At 35.7% G+C, this 18,867-nt stretch overlaps 1 protein-coding gene across 1 annotated transcript in view; it reads left to right on the top strand.

Moving 5' to 3' along the window:
* Positions 1 to 18,867, top strand: part of CNTNAP4 (contactin associated protein family member 4) — a gene marked incomplete at its 5' end in the record, with an annotated part of 190,638 nt that overhangs the window by 127,423 nt on the left and 44,348 nt on the right. The window contains 4 exon segments of the mRNA XM_059833251.1: positions 4,154 to 4,325; positions 10,702 to 10,808; positions 14,342 to 14,461; positions 18,480 to 18,677. Coding sequence (XP_059689234.1) covers positions 4,154 to 4,325; positions 10,702 to 10,808; positions 14,342 to 14,461; positions 18,480 to 18,677 — 597 coding nt within the window.

The raw sequence follows: 18,867 nt of genomic DNA, 5'->3' as shown, positions 1-18,867 counted from the left end.
CAGCTTTATAGCTTGTGCATGTCAAACAAACTTGGGGAAAACTAGTAGAAGGATTCTGAATTTAGAAAATTGTTTATTAACATTTTATGTCATATACCACTGTCAAAATGTAGTGTCTAAGTTTATATGAATATTTACCAAGTTTTTATATGCTGATTGTTAAAACATGAATATCAGCCTTCCAGGAGAGGTGTCCTGGGGAAGGTGGTGGTTAGTTTGCTTATTTTAATGAATACAAGGTATGCAAGAAATTTGTATGCTTACCTGGGAAAATGTGTAATAAACATTAAAATACTTTATCATTGTGTCAGCACAATTTCTAGTCGTGCTATCATCAAGGATCTACTACCTCTCTCAGTTCTTGGAATAATAACTCATTGCAAATATAAGGGCAAAAAGAGATTATTTAATATTGCAATAAGCACATAGGGTAAATTTAATTATTAAAGGATTTCTTCCTATCTTTAATATCCAGCCGACAACCACAAGGAAACCCAATTTCATTAATATTAATGATGTTGCCTTTTCTCTAAGAGAAATAGAATACAACTTTTAACAGATGGACACCAAGAAAAAAATCTGAGATACAATTTTGTAGAATAGTTAAGTGTAAAAGATATAAACTTGTCTGCCTTCTCTGGCTTTTTTTTTTTTTTTTTTTAATATGAACTCCACTGGAAGTATTTCATTCTCAAATGAGTGTCAGATTTTTCACCAGAAATGATAGAATTTATTTTACCATTTTATTATAGAATGCTGTAAAGAATGTGGTTAGACCTGTAATTGATTTGTCTAACTGTGTGTGGTGCGGAAAAGTTACTGTGCTCCTATTTGGATGTTTGCACGTCCATGGATTTGTTGTTCTTAAAGCAATATACCAAGTAGATAATAAATATTTTCCTTTAGAAAGGTAGTAACAGTTTTGAACAGTTTGGTTCCTCACCTGAGTAAAACACACTGAGAATTTATTTACTTATTTCATTTCAGCTTTACTTCATTTTCTATTGTATACTTCTTAAAAACATTTCTATACTATTTATGTTGTTGTACACTCATTTGAATAGATTTGCTAGTTTCCACTGTCGTTTTGCTTTCCTGTATAGTAAACCTCTGCACTGTCTTTACAGGACTTCAGAAAGCACCCATTAGCTCTGTGGAATAGAGAATTGTGTTAAAAGTTACTGCTTCCTAACATCATGAAACAAGAAAGTCTTTGAAATCTGTGAACCACAATGCAGTATTGTTTGGCTAAGATAAATGAATGGCCCTTGTGCATCATTCCGGAAGCAATAGTATGCTTTGGAAGAAAGCCAAAGAAAAAAACGTTTAGGCATATTTTGTCATGCAGTGTTCAGCTGCCATTGAGAAGACTGCCCAATGGACATGGTTTAAATCAAATCAGGATCAAAGCAATTTATTGATTTATTAACAATGTTTACTTAATTGGCAATCAGTGTACAAGGCATTTCAGGATCAGTAACACAACAGACAAACCACAATATTAGATACTTACAGAATGTTATTCACAAGTTGGGTACGACATCCAGACATTGTCTATTCTAACTCTCTGTTCTAAACAAGTCTGTTTAGATCAGGACATACAGGGCTGTGACCACTCAAACCTTGAACAGCTCCAAGGATGGAAATCTCATAACTCCTCTGGGCAAACTGTTCTCATATTGACCACCCTCATGGTAAAAACACTTGTTGCTAATGTCTGATCACAATTTGCCTTTTTTCACTTTTGTCCATTACCTCTTGCCCCACCACTGTGCACTTCTGGAAAAAGTCTGGCTCCATCTTCTCTGTATCACCTTATCAGATAGCTTTATCTTCTCTTCTTGAGACTGAATAGGCCCAGCTCTCTCAGCTTCTCCTCATACACCCTGTGCATTCAGCTCCCCGACCATCTTGGAGGCCTCCACTGGACTTAACCCAGGATGTCGATGCCTTTCCTGTACTGCCGAGTCCAGAACTGCAGCACTCCAGATGTGGTCTCACAAGTGCCACATAGAGGGAAGGACCACTTCCCCCGATCTGCTGGCTGTGATCTTGGTAATGCAGCCCAGAATGCCATTGGTGCAAGGACACATTCCTGGCTCACGGTCCACCTGTTGGCCACCAGGACTCCTGGCCTTTCTCTATGGATCTAGGTAGTTATCCTCTATCTTGGATAGTTGTATGGACTTACTGCTTTTCAGATTAAAGACCTTAAACTTGTTCTTACTGAACTTCATGGCATTCCTGTCAGCTTATTTCTCCAGCCTGCCCAGGCCCCTCTGAGTTGCAGCCCTGCCCTCCAACATTTGACCCCTGCCCCCAATTTGGTATCAGTCACAGGCTTGCTGAAAGTGCACTCTGTCCTGTAATCCAGGTCATTAATGAAGACATTAAACAGCATAGCCCTCAGTACCGATCTCTGAAGGACCCTCTGTTCACTGACCATCAGCAGGACTTTGCATCATCAATTGTCTGCTTATTCCACCCATATCTCATCAATCTGGTGATAGGGAGACTATAGAAAACTGTTAGGGGGTTTGCCAAAGTCAAGATATGCAATGCTCACTCTTCTCCCTTTGTCCACAGTGCGCATCACCTCAACAAAGAAAACAAAGAGTTTAGTCAGGCATGATTTAGCCTTGAAGCTAAAGTTATCCAGTTACCTTCCCGTCCTTCACATGTTTAGAAATGGCTTCTGAGAGGATTTGCTCCATGAATTTGCTAGGGACTGCAGTAAGGCTGACTGGCCTCTAGTTTCCTGTCCCTTCCTTCTTGCCTTTCTTGAAGATGGATGTAACATCTGCCTTTTCCAGTCATCAAGAAGCTCACCAAATTGCCAAGACCTTTTGAAGATTAAAATGATAATAGCTTCACAATAACAATGGCAATTGTTGCAATGACATTGGCCAGCTCCTGCTGTACCCTCAGGTGCCCTTTGGACTCTTTCTTCCTTTATTGTGGGTACTGCTTCCCTTCTTCATACTCTGCTAGGACATGGGAAGCCTAAGGATTAGTTTTACCAGTGAAAACTGAAGAAAAAAGACCTTGCACAAATCAGTTCTTCCCAAGACCCTTATCACTAGATCCCTTGTCCCATGGAGTAGTGCACCCATAAACACCTTAGCCTTCCTTTTGCTACTGTTGTACCTATAGAAACCCTTTTGTTGCACTTCATCTTCCTTGACAGTTTTAGCTCCACCTGAGGTCTGTATTTCCTAACTATATTCTTAGACATGAAGGTAATGTCTTCGTATTCCCCTCCAAATTGCATGTCCCTGCTTCTACATTTTGAGTACTTCCTTTTGGGTCTGCACTCACTCAAGAGCTCCATGTTTATGTTTGCAGGCCTTCTGTCACACTTGCTTAACTATTTTGATATTGGTATGGACTTTTCTTATGCTCCAAAGAGCTTTTTGTTGAAAAATATCCAGCCCTTTTGCTCTCTAAGGCAATTTCCAGTGGGATCCTCAAAACAGATCCTGAACAGACCAACATTGGCTCTTCTGAAGTCCAGGGTTGTAATTCTGTTTTTTTTCTTGCTCTCTTCTCTGTGGATCATAAACTCCACAGCCTCATGTTTGCTGTAAGCAAGGCTGTCCTTGATCTTCACATTTTCAACCATTTCTTCCTTGTCTACGAGTAGCAGGTCCAACAGAGCATCTCTCCTAGTTGAGTCATTGATGACCTGCATCAAGAAATTGTCTTTAGTACTTTCTGGAACCTTCTGAACAGCTTTATAAATTAAAATCACTGTACTTAGTAACTAATTTTTATCTTATTTGACTTCAGTTGTGACTTAAAACTTGTCCAAATCACGTGCACCTTGTATTGTAACCTAACATTTTGTGACTAAAGTCAATCAGTCAATCTGTTCACATCTTGATTCCACTCATTGATTTGGAACTGCTGCTTGGGTTATCCTTTACCCAAATTTTTAGTAATGCTTTTGCATATGTTTTAAATACAGTAAGGCTGCACAGAACTATTTCTTTACAGTTGCACCACCATGCCTAATCAGAAGAGCTTCTGGCTAAAGTCTTCCACCTACAAAATTTACAACACCTGGAGATTATCAAAGTTCAGTCTACTTTTGGAATATATAATTTTTTCAATAAAATATTTTTTTCAGCTCCAGATTTTATGCTTCTTTCAGGCTGCCCTAGCAGTGGAAACATTTCTGAATGTAATACCTCATTTGCTGGCTTTCAAGGATGCATGCGACTCATTTCCATTGGTAACAAAGCAGTGGATATGATCTCAGTTCAGCAAAATGTTTTTGGCAATTTCAGTGACCTTCAGATAGATTTATGTGGCATTATAGACAGGTAAGAAAGCAATATTTACTCATTTATTTATTTATTTCAATGTTTTGTTTCCGATACTGACTTGATGACAAAGAACAGAACGCTTACAAAATGGCATGCTTCTTCTTTTGTAAGAATTCAAAGGTCTAGAATAAATGCAGTATACACAGCACAGCAATCAGATTTCCATGCACTGCAAATAAAATTAGAGTAACTGGGGTTAAAATTATTTGATGTTTCCAACAAATTTTGAATATCTTACTTTTCAAGTAAAGCTATAGACACAAATCCCCTCCTGTGATGTATAGTCCCATTAATACTTTGAAATGCTGTGTTCTTTACAAGTTATTCCTGCTTCCTATATTCTACCCATCCAGAAACACAGTAGACAGTATTCACCGCAGTGAGTGAGCGATCTTTTTTAGTCTGTGGTCAGAACTAATCTCATAACTTGCAATGGATGGTATTAGCATCTATCTGAGAGTGACTAGTTGAAGTAGCTCCCTCTGCAGGGAAGAAAGACTATATACCTTCCCCGAAATAGATCAAAATGCTTCACGGAAAGATATTGCTGGAGTTCAGTGGGGAGAAGGCAGAGGATGAGCCAACAGTGGTGTTGCAGAACAGCAGAGGCTGCTGAGAAGAGAGGGAGCAAACATACAAATGGGCAATGGAAGGAGAAGTTTTCTGCTGTAGACTCAGGAGAATGCAGCCAGACACATCTGTGCAAAACCTGCTTTAATCCAGAAATGGTTGCCTTGGACCAGATGAAAGGCTGTACTGAACTGACACAGCAGGCAGGGGAAAGATGTGCTTGTAGACACTTCTCCCCCATCCCCTAAATTTCTAGTCCTCAGAAGCTGCCTTTTGATCTAAAAAAGTCTGGCCTTTGAATTAAAAGTCTTTTAAAAATTGTGCTCTTTGGGGAAAACAGTGTAGGCAGAGATCTGCTTCAAGACAATAGCCAATTTCAGGTTCAGTCACACAGACCTATTTCTGTGACCAGCTTTCCATTCATAGAGACAACACAGTGTATGTCTATCCAGGTTATTATTTTGAAGAAAGTCACAATGCCTTGTAGATCAAAGACAAAAATAATACTAGTTCTTTACCTAATTGTTCATGAAATTTTACGGAGAGAAACTTTCAAAAGGAGGCTAAAAAATCTGCCTACTATGTGATGCTTTCAATTAGGTTGTAATGTGTATTCTCACTGATCTATCATGTTTTAAGGACATATACAGTTGCATATATATCATTCTTTGTGCTAATTTATACCTTACTGAGTTAATCCTGACTTTGCAGTAGGCAGTAAGTGTGATAGACATATGACAAAACAGTTTGGCCTCAGTCAAAACTTTACCATGTAACTTGTTAGCAATTTGTATTCTGGATGTAGCATACATTTACATTTCTTTTTTTAGCTTTCTCAACCCTATTCATTTTGACCTATTTTCTCACTTTTCAAACCTCTTGCACCGTCTCCTTTCTCTCCTCTCTGATAGACCTCATGACACTTCCTTCCAGCTTCTAAAGCACTGTATCACTGCTGTTTTTTCAACTCTGGAATTGAACTTACTCCACTTCCATGACACTGCTTGTTTTTTTTTCTTGTAGTAAAGAGATACAGAATCAAGAACAGAATCAGGTCAAAAGAATGTAATGTGGGGATCTGCATATTCTATAGTCAAACACATTAAAGGAGATCTAAGCAAGGTTATGAGTGGAAAACATCACCAAACTGGCTCATAATATAATAGATGCTAATTTCTGCCTCTGATTTGCCATTGATTTTTCAATGTACAGCGTAACTGGGGATCTCTCAAAATGCTCATCTCAGAGGTGTCATTTAGGAACCATCTCTTCCTCCATGAATGTAGAGATGTTTTACCTAAATTTTGAAAGAAAAATGGTATGCTTTTACATGTAGTGATTCCAGTTCCTTTCGGTTTTTGAATGGCCATAATATGTGAGTGTGTACATGTGGGTTTTTAAAAAGAAGTTCATGTGTATAAATATGTATAAAATCACTCTGTGAATCTCAGTATATAGAAATCCAGCATTATTTACAGTATTCCAAATGTCATAACATTTGTCTCTTACCTAGTGCAAGTCCAGTTTATTCAGAACTGCTCCCTACCCTTTTGATTGCTTTTTTGTTGTTTTTAAACACTGCATCAAAGGGGTTAGATTTATATATAGTGCTTCCTCATATTTTTATCCTGCTGAATTTTTATAAGATATGAAGATAGTTACCATCCTTATTTTATGTCAATACCACTGCCATCTGGTTCTTTTCAGTATGGACTTGTGTAAGCCACTTAAACTTCTCAGCCACAGTCCTTTTCAAGGGTTTTTTATTACTTTCTGACACTGTATTAACTCTTCTTTTTTTTTTTTTTAATTTATGTTACTTTCATAGTTCATCAAAATCATGTGTGGTTTCCCATGCTCAATAATACCAAAGTAAAAAGAAGTCTTTATGGAAGGTTTTTGGTTGGTTGATTTTGTTTTCCTATGTTAATTAACGTCTTCTAACTTGATGACTGCACCTTTCTTGCACTAGCTCTGCCAGGTTTGGTTTTCAGCTCTCAGCATGCTTACCATATGTCTTCCTAACTTATCAAAATAGAAATCTAATCCACCTATTTTCATCAATTTCATTACTCATTGTCTTTAATTTCAAAATAGACTGTTTTTAAAAAGCCCTCCTGGTCTTGTGCTAGCTTGCTCCAGGGACTGTTTCTTTCCAGTTTCCTCACACAGTCTCTTTCCATTTGATAGCTTCAGCTCATCATCTGGAACAAACTTCATGTTTCTCTTTATCAAACTAATACTACATCTCACCTTAAATCCCAGTTGATAAGAGACATTCCTCTTTGACAACATTAAAATTGCTACATATATTAAACAATTTCTAATAGGTAGCTTGCATCATCTTGTGCACCATATAATTTGAGAGAAAATATTTTCTTCCTACAACGTTTTCTACATGTCTTTGGTTGCCCTAAGATAAAGCAATCAGCACTTTTGCATCTGTGCTCCCGATGGTAGATAACCCTTCTACAGTTGAGGGTAAACAAACCACTTCTTTGTCTTGGAGTCTTTATGAGAGTCTTTGCATGTCCAATTCCAAATGGTGAAGCATGACTCAAATTCTGGAATTATTGATGGCTTTTGTAGTAGAAACAATAGACCACTAAATGTAATAGTTTTAGGTATTTAAAGTGCATGAACACAAATAAAAATTACTGCTTAGACAGTGATCTGAATTTATATGAAATAGTAAATAAACTGCAAATAAATCTATTGAGTCCATTCTTTACCTCATATATATATATACACACATTTAACATATAGACTATTTTTTACGTTAACATATTTACAATCCACATTGACAGATGGTTGGTTAATCATTCATTTATTCGTTGGGATATAGTTTATTAACATGTTCTTCTTTTTAAACAAAAAAATTCCCTACCTTTTTCTTATTTTCTATTTTCTCACTTCCATAAACTTTCCAATTCCTCCTCCTATGCTTAAATTATTATGACTCTTTCCAGTCATTGCTCTTCCCATGCTCCTTTATTTAGTCTTTTCATTGTATAATATCTTTATATTATTCCGTTGCTCATATACCTCTTGGGCATGCAAATAATTCTCTTCATATATTTCTCCTTAATATCTTTTCTCTCAGCTCCTTTATCATTATATATTGGTTTAATAACTAATAATTTTACATAAACCATTGACAAAATAACTTTAAAGGACACAGTGCCATTCTAAATGCCCTACAAAGTTAGCACATTTAGTCTCTGAGGATAGAGTACTAGATGAATCTGTCATAATTACATAAAGCCCTACACAGAAACGCAGGATTGCTTACCAGGAGTTATTGCCTTTGGTGTCCTGGCAGCAATGTGCTGTACAAAAAAAAAGAACAAATGTGTTTATATGTAGAAAAAACCCAGACACTGGCACTGGGATAGTTTTCAAATATTTTTCTCTCTTTTTTTTTTTTTTAAATTGAAGACTGAATGAAAGAAAATAATGAAAATTGCAGCAATTAGTTATTCTTTTCAAAATATCTTTTAGCCATAGTTTGGAACTGTGATAAGCAGATATGCACAAAAAATGTATTTAGCAGATAATTGGCATATGAAGTTCTTATTTTTTCCTTCTTTACCAAAAGTATATTCATATTCTGGATCAGTGTTCTCCTTTGAATATTAGTTTATTATTATTATTAGCTTCATTTTAAATCATATATCATCTTCAGATGTCATACACTTAAAAGTGTATTATCAACTAATATGTGATAAATGCTTAATCAGTTTTATTCTGGTTTAAGTAGACATGGTAATGAATCCAAAAATTATCTTTTACAGATGAAGTATGAGAATTACTTTTTCTAATATCAGAAATATTTTTGTTAGAAGATTAATTTTCTCAGAGAAAGTACTGTTCTAAATCTTGCTTTGGGTGAGGTCGCAGCATATAATGTAATCATAGCTTCACTTGGATGTAGCTAGTGGCTACTTTCTATTACACATTCTGAAACAGAGGGAAGATGTAAAATTTAATGTTAAAAGATTTAAATTATACTCTAAATTGTTTTAACTTCTATTAAAGTTGGTTCAAGCATCATCAATTTCATCTAAGCTTTTCATTTTGTGAACACTATTAGGAAGATTAATTAATATGGACAGGGAGTCAATACAAGTAAAGACCATGTAAATCACTTGCAGTTTTGGAATAGTGATGCCTTTATCAAAAAGGAATAAGACAAGAAAAACTGTGACTGAAATACATGCAAGCAGAACAGCTGTCGGAGGATGCACTTAAAAGTCCTGAATGGCAGTTATGTTAGAGGAGATGTATACTTATAATAACTGATGACTAGTCATACATGTAGAAAGCAAAATTAAGCATTTATCCTAAAAATTATTACAATGCACATTTATACAATTCCTTCAGACAAAGTATTTAATATGAAAGTAAATGTAAGCGTGGTGCCTAAAGTTCATTTTTATGTTCCAAACCAAAGCTCATTGTGACATATATCAATCATCTACAGACTTGTCTTAGAAATACATTCTGTGAGTGAGATAATAGATACAAGATCAGTTCTTTCACTGGAAAAAAAGTCACTTATTTCCTTGAAAATAGGTGACCTACATCACTTCACTTACTTTGCCCACATTTTACCTGCTGCTTTTTTTTTATTTCTTCCCTTCTCTGAAAACCTCTCCTTATTCTTGTTTATAAACATGAAAGGAAGATAAAATTCTGTGAAAGTCAGGAAGAGTGAATGTACAAAGGCCCTGAATTATTCACAGGGCAGATGTGTGAACTGCTGGACTTTCTACAGTCCTAATTTAATATCCTCCTCAGATTTCTTGAATGAATTAAAAGGTATTTTAAGAGCCTGTGAATATTAATGGGCCTGTTTTCTTTTTTCTGTGGTTAATGTTAAGAATAAAGCCTTTTTATACTTTCTGAGCTGTATCATATACTCACACATATACACATACACTCACTGCAATTAGTGTTAACTAATTTCTAAGGTGAAAAGCTACTAAATAATTGGTTAAAGTATGCTACTCTATTTCAATATATTTTCAGTTGTGTTTATAAAAGAGATAAATTTTATTTTTTTCAACTCATGCAGTATTTTATACTTACGTACGTTGCTGCAGTCTTAACCATTAAGCAGTAACAGGCAAATTTCTTTGCAGTTAACCATTGTAAATCCAGAAGAAAGCCACCAAAATTCTTCAGGTTTCTGCTCATATCACCAGAATGAAAACTGTCTTTACTGGTAGTTACGTTTTGTGATGGAACTGACATACTGAATATCTTACTCTTTCTAGAGTAGAAAGTAAACATGATTTTAGAATAAGAAATAACTCTTGGGTACTATGGCCAGTTTTATTTGTTATGTGATTTTTAAAAAATTTTCTATTAGTTTTAGAAGAATAGAAATATGTTTTGATGCTGCTTTGTTGTGACACATCTTGTTGAAAAAATCCTATCAGTCACAAAACTTGCCAATGAACTATCAGCATGTAAATCTTCCATTGATTTATCATTCTGTACTGAATTGCACATAGTTGAATGGTAATAAGTAACAATTATGCATCTTACACGTTATTGCTGTTCTCACAGGCTTATTGCATAATTAATATATTTATTATAGGCAATAGGAATAGTTGGGAAGATGAAGGGAAATTCTCTTAATTTTCTATTAATTATACTGATATCTTCCCCAATGAGTTTGAAGACTTCCTTCATGTTATTGTACTTCTTTTCCATGATTTTGCATCCCTTGATAAGTGCAAGTGACATGTAAATGAACAGAAAAGAGGGTGAAAATGCTCTTTGTTTTTAATTGTAGGTGTTTGCCTAATTACTGTGAACATGGTGGTGAATGCTCACAGTCCTGGAACAGCTTCTACTGCAACTGTGCCAATACTGGTTACAAGGGAGCTACTTGCCACTATCGTGAGACTAAGATATTTTCTGACTGCTTTTATTTTTTATTCAATTTTTTCACCAACAAAATATACACTATTATTGATCATTCATATTAGAAGATTTTTCAGTCATGTAAATATTCATAAGTTTGTTCAAGGAAAGGCCTTGAGAATTCAAAATATGTAGCAGCAAAAACTAATTGAAAGTTCTAATGTTTATCTGTTTCTGTTTCACATTTTTCGTAATTTACAGGAGTTGGTCAGTAATATCCTCTTCCATCCATATAATTCCACGTTCTGAATCCGCAAATAATTTAGAAATGTGTTTAATTCACTTTTATTCATCACAACAATTAATATTATTTTTTTCTGAGACAATAGGACTACTTCATGGTGCAAAGTGCTTAGCCCTAAACATGTGTTTATGTAGTCTGCTGAATCAGGTAGCAGTTTAGGAGAAAATTAAAAAAAAACTAATTCAAAGTAACTTAACTAATTTCACAGGAGACGCTCTATGTTTGTACTGCTTTAAGCATGTTCTGGGAAGCATAATAAATCATTAATGTGTCCTTCATTACATGCCTTTAATAACTAGAAATCCTTATGAAACTTTACAGATAATTTTAAAAATTTCCAAAGACTGACATAATGATCAGATAAATAATTCTGTCCTCCTAAATTGTCCTTATAATATCTATACAATCCTTGTTGGCAGATTTTATGAAAAGAAAGTATGTCTAGACACAACGGATTTTTTGAGAAATCACTGATTTTAGAAGACTGCCTATTAAATCTCACTTGTAGAGTTACACAAAGCAACAGTGATGTCTTTTCCTGTAATGCCTTAATTGTAAAGAACTCAGTGGCATAAATAACCATTTAAAGAAAATTTGTGTAACAAAGAAAGTAGGTCAATAGTACAGAGACCAATGATATGAGGTTTAATAAGGCCAAGTGTCAGGTCTTGCACTTGGGTCACAACAACCCCATGCAACACTACAGGCTTGTGGAAGAGTGTCTGGAAAGCTCCCCTGCCGAAAAGGACCTGGGGGTGCTGGTTGACAGCCGACTGAATAGGAGACAGCAGTGTGCCCAGGTGGCCAAGAAGGCCAACAGCATCCTGGCCTGTACCGGAAATGGTGTGTCCAGCAGGAGCAGGGAGGTGATCGTGCCTCTGTACTTGGTGCTGGTGAGGCTGCACCTCGAACACTGTGTTCAGTTTTGGGCCCCTCACTACAAGAAGGACATTGAGGTGCTGGAGCGTGTCCAGAGAAGGGCAACGAAGCTGGTGAGGGGTCTGGAGCACAAGTCTTATGAGGAGCGGCTGAGGGAGCTGGGGTTGTTCAGTCTGGAGAAGAGGAGGCTGAGGGGAGACCTTATCGCTCTCTACAATTGCTTGAAAGGAAGTTGCAGAGAGGTGGGTGTTGGTCTCTTTTCTCAAGTGACGAGTGACAGGACAAGAGGAAATGGCCTCAAGTTGCCCCAGGGGAGGTTCAGGCTGGATATTAGCACAAATTTCTTTACTGAGAGAGTGGTGAAACATTGGAACAGGCTGCCCAGGGAAGTGGTGGAGTCACCATCCCTGGAGGTGTTCAAGGAACGTGTGGACATGGCATTGCAGGACATGGTTTAGTGGGTATGGTCGTGTTGGGTTGATGGTTGGACTTGATCTTACAGGTCTTTTCCAAACTTAGTGATTCTGTGATTCTGTGAAACTTTTGAATACCACAGTGTATAATATAAAACTATGACAAGCCCGAAGTGAACATGAAAGTGATTTGATTCATTGCACTTTGAAAAATCGTATGTTGAATCAACGATGATGTCTATGAGAACAGATGGAGGCCATGTTTTCCTAATGATTAGGGCTCCATGAGAAGTGTAATAATATGATAAGAGATACTGAATTCTTATTCATTGTAAAAAATACATATAAAAGCCTTCTGGGATGTTTGTTGTATCTATGGATATAAAATGGAAGACACTTAGTACTTGATTTTAGTGATTTTAATAGTGATTTAAAATCAAGAACCTAGGATAATTTTTGGCCATGTTATCACATTTCTGTGTAATGTCAAAAGAAAAAAATGCCCCTTGAGTTCTTAAAGAAACATTCTTTTTGTTATAAACCTAGAAATAAGGTACTGATCTTGAAATATTAGTGTACAAACTACCATTTTCATAAAACAATTAATGAATAATTTAATCTCTTTTGTCATGTTTAGATTTCACTAAGACTATTTACTGTAAGAGACCATAAAATTCCAGGTGAAAATTACATATATTGTGCATCCTGAACATTTCATAGAGTAAGCAATCTGGATGAATTGTTTATCTTTTTGGTAGGTGGTGTTGCCCTATAATATCAGTAACTATCAGGCAAAAAATGCAAAGATCACACATCCAAAAACTACCTTCCTTTTACGAAACTGCACCTTTTTTTGATTACTGTACTAGTACTTCATAGCTTTTTTTTTTTTTAAATTAAAATAAGCTGAATTTATATAGATCAAAATCTTCTGGATAGTTAATAATTGTTATGGAGTTATGTTCTCATTTGTATAGCACTCATAACTATTTTTTTCTGAATCTAATGGCTCTTTGTTTTTGGCAGAATGTTTTCAAGTTTTGATAGTAACTGATAAAGCACACAGTCTAAATTTCAAAAGAAAGGTGGGAACATTGTGACTGCTCAATAGCAATGTAATGGTTAAAGAAGTTAGGCTAATGTGGTGTAGCTGTGGCGTTATCATCAGTGGTTTCTGTCTGTCTAAGTACATAGGTGGATTCGTAAGTCCTTTTTCTCTGGTTTTTGATCATGGAGAAGCCATCACAGACATTTCTCTAGGCCTTGACTGATAAAAAGTATACATGACATGGGACTGAGGAGCTGTCTTTTTGTCTTTGCTTATTTAGTTCTTTCACTGCAGTGTCTGACAAGTCATTTATCCTTCTATGTAAAAGGGAAGAAAATAAGAAGTGTGAAAGCCAAAAAATGCCAGGAGGCAATCATAACACCTAGAAACACTGCCTACCTTCTGTTGTATGCAATAACAACAACAAAATTCTGATTTGGTTGAGGTAGTTAGTGTTTGTTTCCTCAAAATCTGATTACCAGTGTCTAAGTAATACCCTTGCCATTAACATTACTTGGCAGATCATAGAATCATAGAATCACTTGGGTTGGAAAAGACCTTTAAGATCATCCAGTCCTACTGTTAACCTATCACTGCTAAGTCCACCACTAAATCATGTTCAGTTTTAAGACCATTTATTCATGCACATTTCACGGTTTCCTCCCTGACGTTTCCAGCTTGAAATACAGAAGAAAATGCTTGAAAATGCCCCTTGTGATCTCCCCAATAAATAAAACCAAATGTGCTTTACAAATTCAAATGAAAGTATAGTTTTGATTATGTGATTTTTTCTGTATTCTTTAGCAGTGAACACACACAACTTCTTTTCTCCATTGACAGGCTCCACACACTTTTTTTTTTTAATTCCCTGAATAAAACATAAAATTATGACATTACATTTGTGATGGAATGTGTTCTTTTACAGCCATCTATGAGCAATCATGTGAAGCCTATAAGCACAGAGGGAACATTTCAGGCTTTTACAATATTGATTCAGATGGAAGTGGCCCCTTGGGACCTTTTCTTGTATACTGTAATATGACAGGTGAGGTGATAAACTTCCTTAACTCACAGCTGGGTCTGTATGCATGCTCATTATATTGAAACATGAGTTATCAAGTAAGAAGCCTCTGTAGCTCGTAAGTTTAATGTATACATGCAGAACAAAATGAAGGTGACTCCTTAGCTCAGAATACTGGGCAAAGAATTAGGCAGAGAAATTAGAATAATAACAAGATTCAGGCTGTGAAGCTAACACTGTGTTCCTGGTTTGCTTTACATAAATGGGACATGTGTTCTGTATGGAGACTATGTCATACTAGTTAATTTATGGGGAGCAGCTTTGTTATCGTTGCAGTTAGAGCCTCTCAAGGACATTAAGGAAATGAGAAATAAGTTATGTTTTATGAGAAAATTACTGATTTTTCCTGGTAGACTTTTGAAAAATTATAATTCAGAACTGGCCTTTGTTATGAGGGGTAGAGACATAAAGCTTCATTTTTCAAACTGCAAGTGGATCTTTTGGAGCACACAAATGCAACCATTGGGCTCTCGCAGCCTCACTTTCAGGCACCCTGCCTCCTTTTCTGCACCCAGTTCTTTGAATCTGACCATTTATATCACTTGGAGTTTTAGATATCAGAGTTTGTTGTCAGTCTGCTTTTTAACAAACCAGTTGATGTTGTCTATGTATGCCTATTAGTATATGTCCTTTCAATGAAGCTTATGTTTAAATGGCTTTTTGAAATTTATTATTGTTTTATTTATGGCTGTTTCCTTTTCTTTTTACTTAGTCTCTATTTATTTGAATTGTTTTCCAGCCAAAATTATGGAAATAATTCAATTTTTTATGTGAAACAAATATATTTTTACACAGTTACAACTGTTTAAAAGACTACATGAATAAGCTATAGTTGAATTTGTTTTAGGTATGTCCTAAGTGTTGACGACTTGACTTAGAAACCTTATCATAAACTTTTCATGTTGATTTGTAAACAATTTGTGGTCACGTCTGTTTCTTGAGAAAGTGGCAGGACTCTATCTGCCAGTGATATTGGTTGATTTTCACAGCGATCTAAGGAATGCTTATTATACGTGCTGAAATAATAGAATTCTCATCATTTCAATCAGTCTGTGCCATTTAACTAGTCTCACTATGTCAGCTCCTGACTTTGACTTCTACAGTGAATGGTGGGCACAGTTCAGATTGGCACAGGCCCTTAAAAAGAAATATCCTAGTGTCCTATGAGATTAAAAGAGACCAAAGAATCATGGCAGAAAAATAAGACTATTTTTAAGTGGGTATAACTCTCCAAGGTACAGTGTAATGTCTGATTTATCCTTGTGTGTCCATGAACAGCTGTTAACTGTTTTCCTCAGTCACTCCTTATTAACCACATTAAACAAATCTCATTGATCAGTTCTTCATCTCTAGATGCAGTCTGGCAGGATGAATCCTCTATATTTGTTTTGTTCCCAGTTTCCTCATGACTGGCATTCCTTTTTCCCACCAGAGGCAGGGAAGGCAGATGCCCACATTTCTTACAGCACTGCCTTGTCTTTGACATTCACAGGGCTCTATTTTCCGGCAGCTGGGAGGGAGGTGCCTTTCCCTGGTTTTATTCTTGGAGGTCAGTTTCAGAATGAAAAGCCTACAGTCCACACTGCCAGTTAAGATGACCAAACTTTGCAGTGACCTGCTTTTCTTTTTCTTTGTAAATTTGGGAGTGTGACAATGAGTCTAATAGCTGACCTGTTTGTCTTAATTTTTATGTTCAGTGTAGTCTTTAGATATATTTGTGTCTGTGTGTATGTGCATGTACAAAAAGAAATCTAAGTTTGCTGTATTTCCAGCCATCTGCTTTCTGACACCATCAACATGTACTTAATAAAATTTTATAATTTGACAAAAAAGTGGTAAGCAATGATTAAAAAGTTACATAGACTCCTTTTAATATAATACTTTTTCACCTTGATATTTCATTCAGGTTTTCTCATGAATACTTGTCCTTTAAGTGACCATGAGTTCTTTCCTCTCTATACATATGTTATAACGTCAGCCATGTGTAGCCTGTAGGAAGCTAATGAAATAAAATACAACTCTCTTAAATAGTTAGAAATACTACCAATAGAACATCATTAATATTATCATCAATACTACAAGTTAGAAAAAATATTATTTCTCATATCTACTCAAATTACATTGGCCATTAAGATACAAGAATGCAGTGAACATGAGTCTAAACTTGACTTGACTGACCCACACTGGCTTTAACTGGGACCCTGCTCACCCCTACCTTGAAGTTGATTTTAGTCATGGGCGTCAAACTGTTACAGGCTTTGCAAGTGGAAGTTGAAACAGAATAAGCTCAGTGCTTCCCTATTCATAGGTGAGGGGGCTTGCAAAAGTGCAAAACAGCAGAATCACATGAGCCTTTATCAGCCACCAATATTTAGGACAATTTGTATTTTGAAGAACATGGAGGGAGTAATCTCTGTATTCCCAAGCAGAATGTCTGATGTTACATTTCCTATACAAACTATAGGACAGACTGACCAATGCATTCCTGTGCTATGGTGCCGGGCAGTTTCATCCTTCCTGTGTCTCAGTGTGCAGGAAAATTATTTTTCTAGTCTCAAAGTAAATACATAATACTTAGCCTATGGTCTTTGGTAGCTTTTAAAGTGATGCCTTTGCATAAGTATTGTAACATCAGTTTTGGTTCTTGATCTGTGCAGTTTTGCATTGTAGTAAGTTTTTATGATTAAAAATGCTTTCCATAATTGCTGTAGGAAGTTAGAAGAATACTTTTAATGAAAGACTATTTGTGAAGTATCACTGTAACTGGAAAGCTATTCAACTGCTTGGTTGCTTAGTGTAAGCAATATGGCTCCAAATTGGAAAAAGTCTGTTTCACAGCAAACTGCACATCTTAGCATATAACTTTCACAAACATGCAATATATTATTTATTATTCAACCATTTGAATTATATGTGTATTTATATTCAAGTCTTTTCTGCTCTTTTATTATAAAAGCATTACTTTGGAATGTATTTTTCTTGAAATAATATTTGGAGTAATAAATATTTACTAGTCATTCATGGAAAAAAAATCTTGCAGTCACAATTCAGTTGCTTTTGGTATAAATATTTTGGCAATATTTTGGATGCCCCCAGTTTACACGAATCATAAGGCTTGTCTACACAATACAATGAAGTATGTAACTGCCTTACCCAGCAGTATCTGAGCTAGAAGTCGATTTAAGTGCAGTATGTGTTTTCAAGGGAAATGCAGCTCTCAGTTCTGAACTAGTACTTCATCATGTTACAGTACCAAGTCAAGTGAGCATACCATGCTGGTTGCCTTAAATGAGTATTTCATCAGGTGTTTGGAAGCAACTTTCTATTGAACTTTGGAAGCTGTGATTCTTAGTCCTTAACTAAATACAGGTTTTGAACAGTACTTCAAATAATGACTATTATTTGATTTCAGAGAGCTAGAATAACTCACCTTCATGTAATCTGAGTTTTATAGTAAATACTGTATTTGCAATCTACTTTTGCTTCTTTGTATAATAGAAAAAGGTTGTAGACCATTTTGTTACACAGAATAAATTAATTCAAATTATAGTGATACATGTAGAATAGCTAGAATCTGGGATAGAATTTAGTGTTGTTTTATAAACAACTTAAGCCTGAGAAAAGCAACAATAATAAGTATTATTTCTTTCTATTCTTCCATTGCAATTTACCAAGTAAACTATATCTTTTTTCAGCAACAATTATTTGTGTCGTCACTTATTCAATAACCATAACAAACTGAATACCTGTTACAGTCACAATGTTACAATCACCTGTTACGATAATCTACTTATAAATAGAAACAATGATTAATTTTCTTCATTTTTGCTCAGTAGCTTATGTCTCTGTTTCATATGCCCAAAACCACCTTTTGTGATCATAGAATTCACCTTAAAGTTTGGTTGATTTCATCATACATTCGTTTTCCATTATGAACTTATGCAACTTCTTTCTTTATTACTTTTCACATATGTTTTGAAAGATACAACATGGACAATTATACAGCATAACAACACCAACCTAACCAGAGTCAAAAGTGCTAATCGAGAGAACCCCCACAATGTGTTTTTCAAGTACTCCGCCAACCTCGACCAGCTTCAGGCTACGATTGACCACGCAGAGCACTGTGAACAGGAGCTTACTTACCACTGCAAAAAGTCAAGGCTTTTAGATAAGCCAGGTAAGTAAAGCAGACAAATCTTACTATGTTACATAGTGCATTTTATTTTACTGGCTATTAAAGGTATTTATTTCTAGCAAGGTTATGGCATTTTGCTACTACGGAGTTTTAACTACTTCAAATATTTAGTATTCAGATTCCTGTACGTTGACAAAAGATATTTGAACCAGAAAAACACATATGTCAGTTT

Source organism: Gavia stellata, chromosome Z, assembly GCF_030936135.1.
Source record: "Gavia stellata isolate bGavSte3 chromosome Z, bGavSte3.hap2, whole genome shotgun sequence".
NCBI lineage: Eukaryota > Metazoa > Chordata > Aves > Gaviiformes > Gaviidae > Gavia > Gavia stellata.
This window is presented reverse-complemented; position numbering and strand designations above follow the sequence as displayed.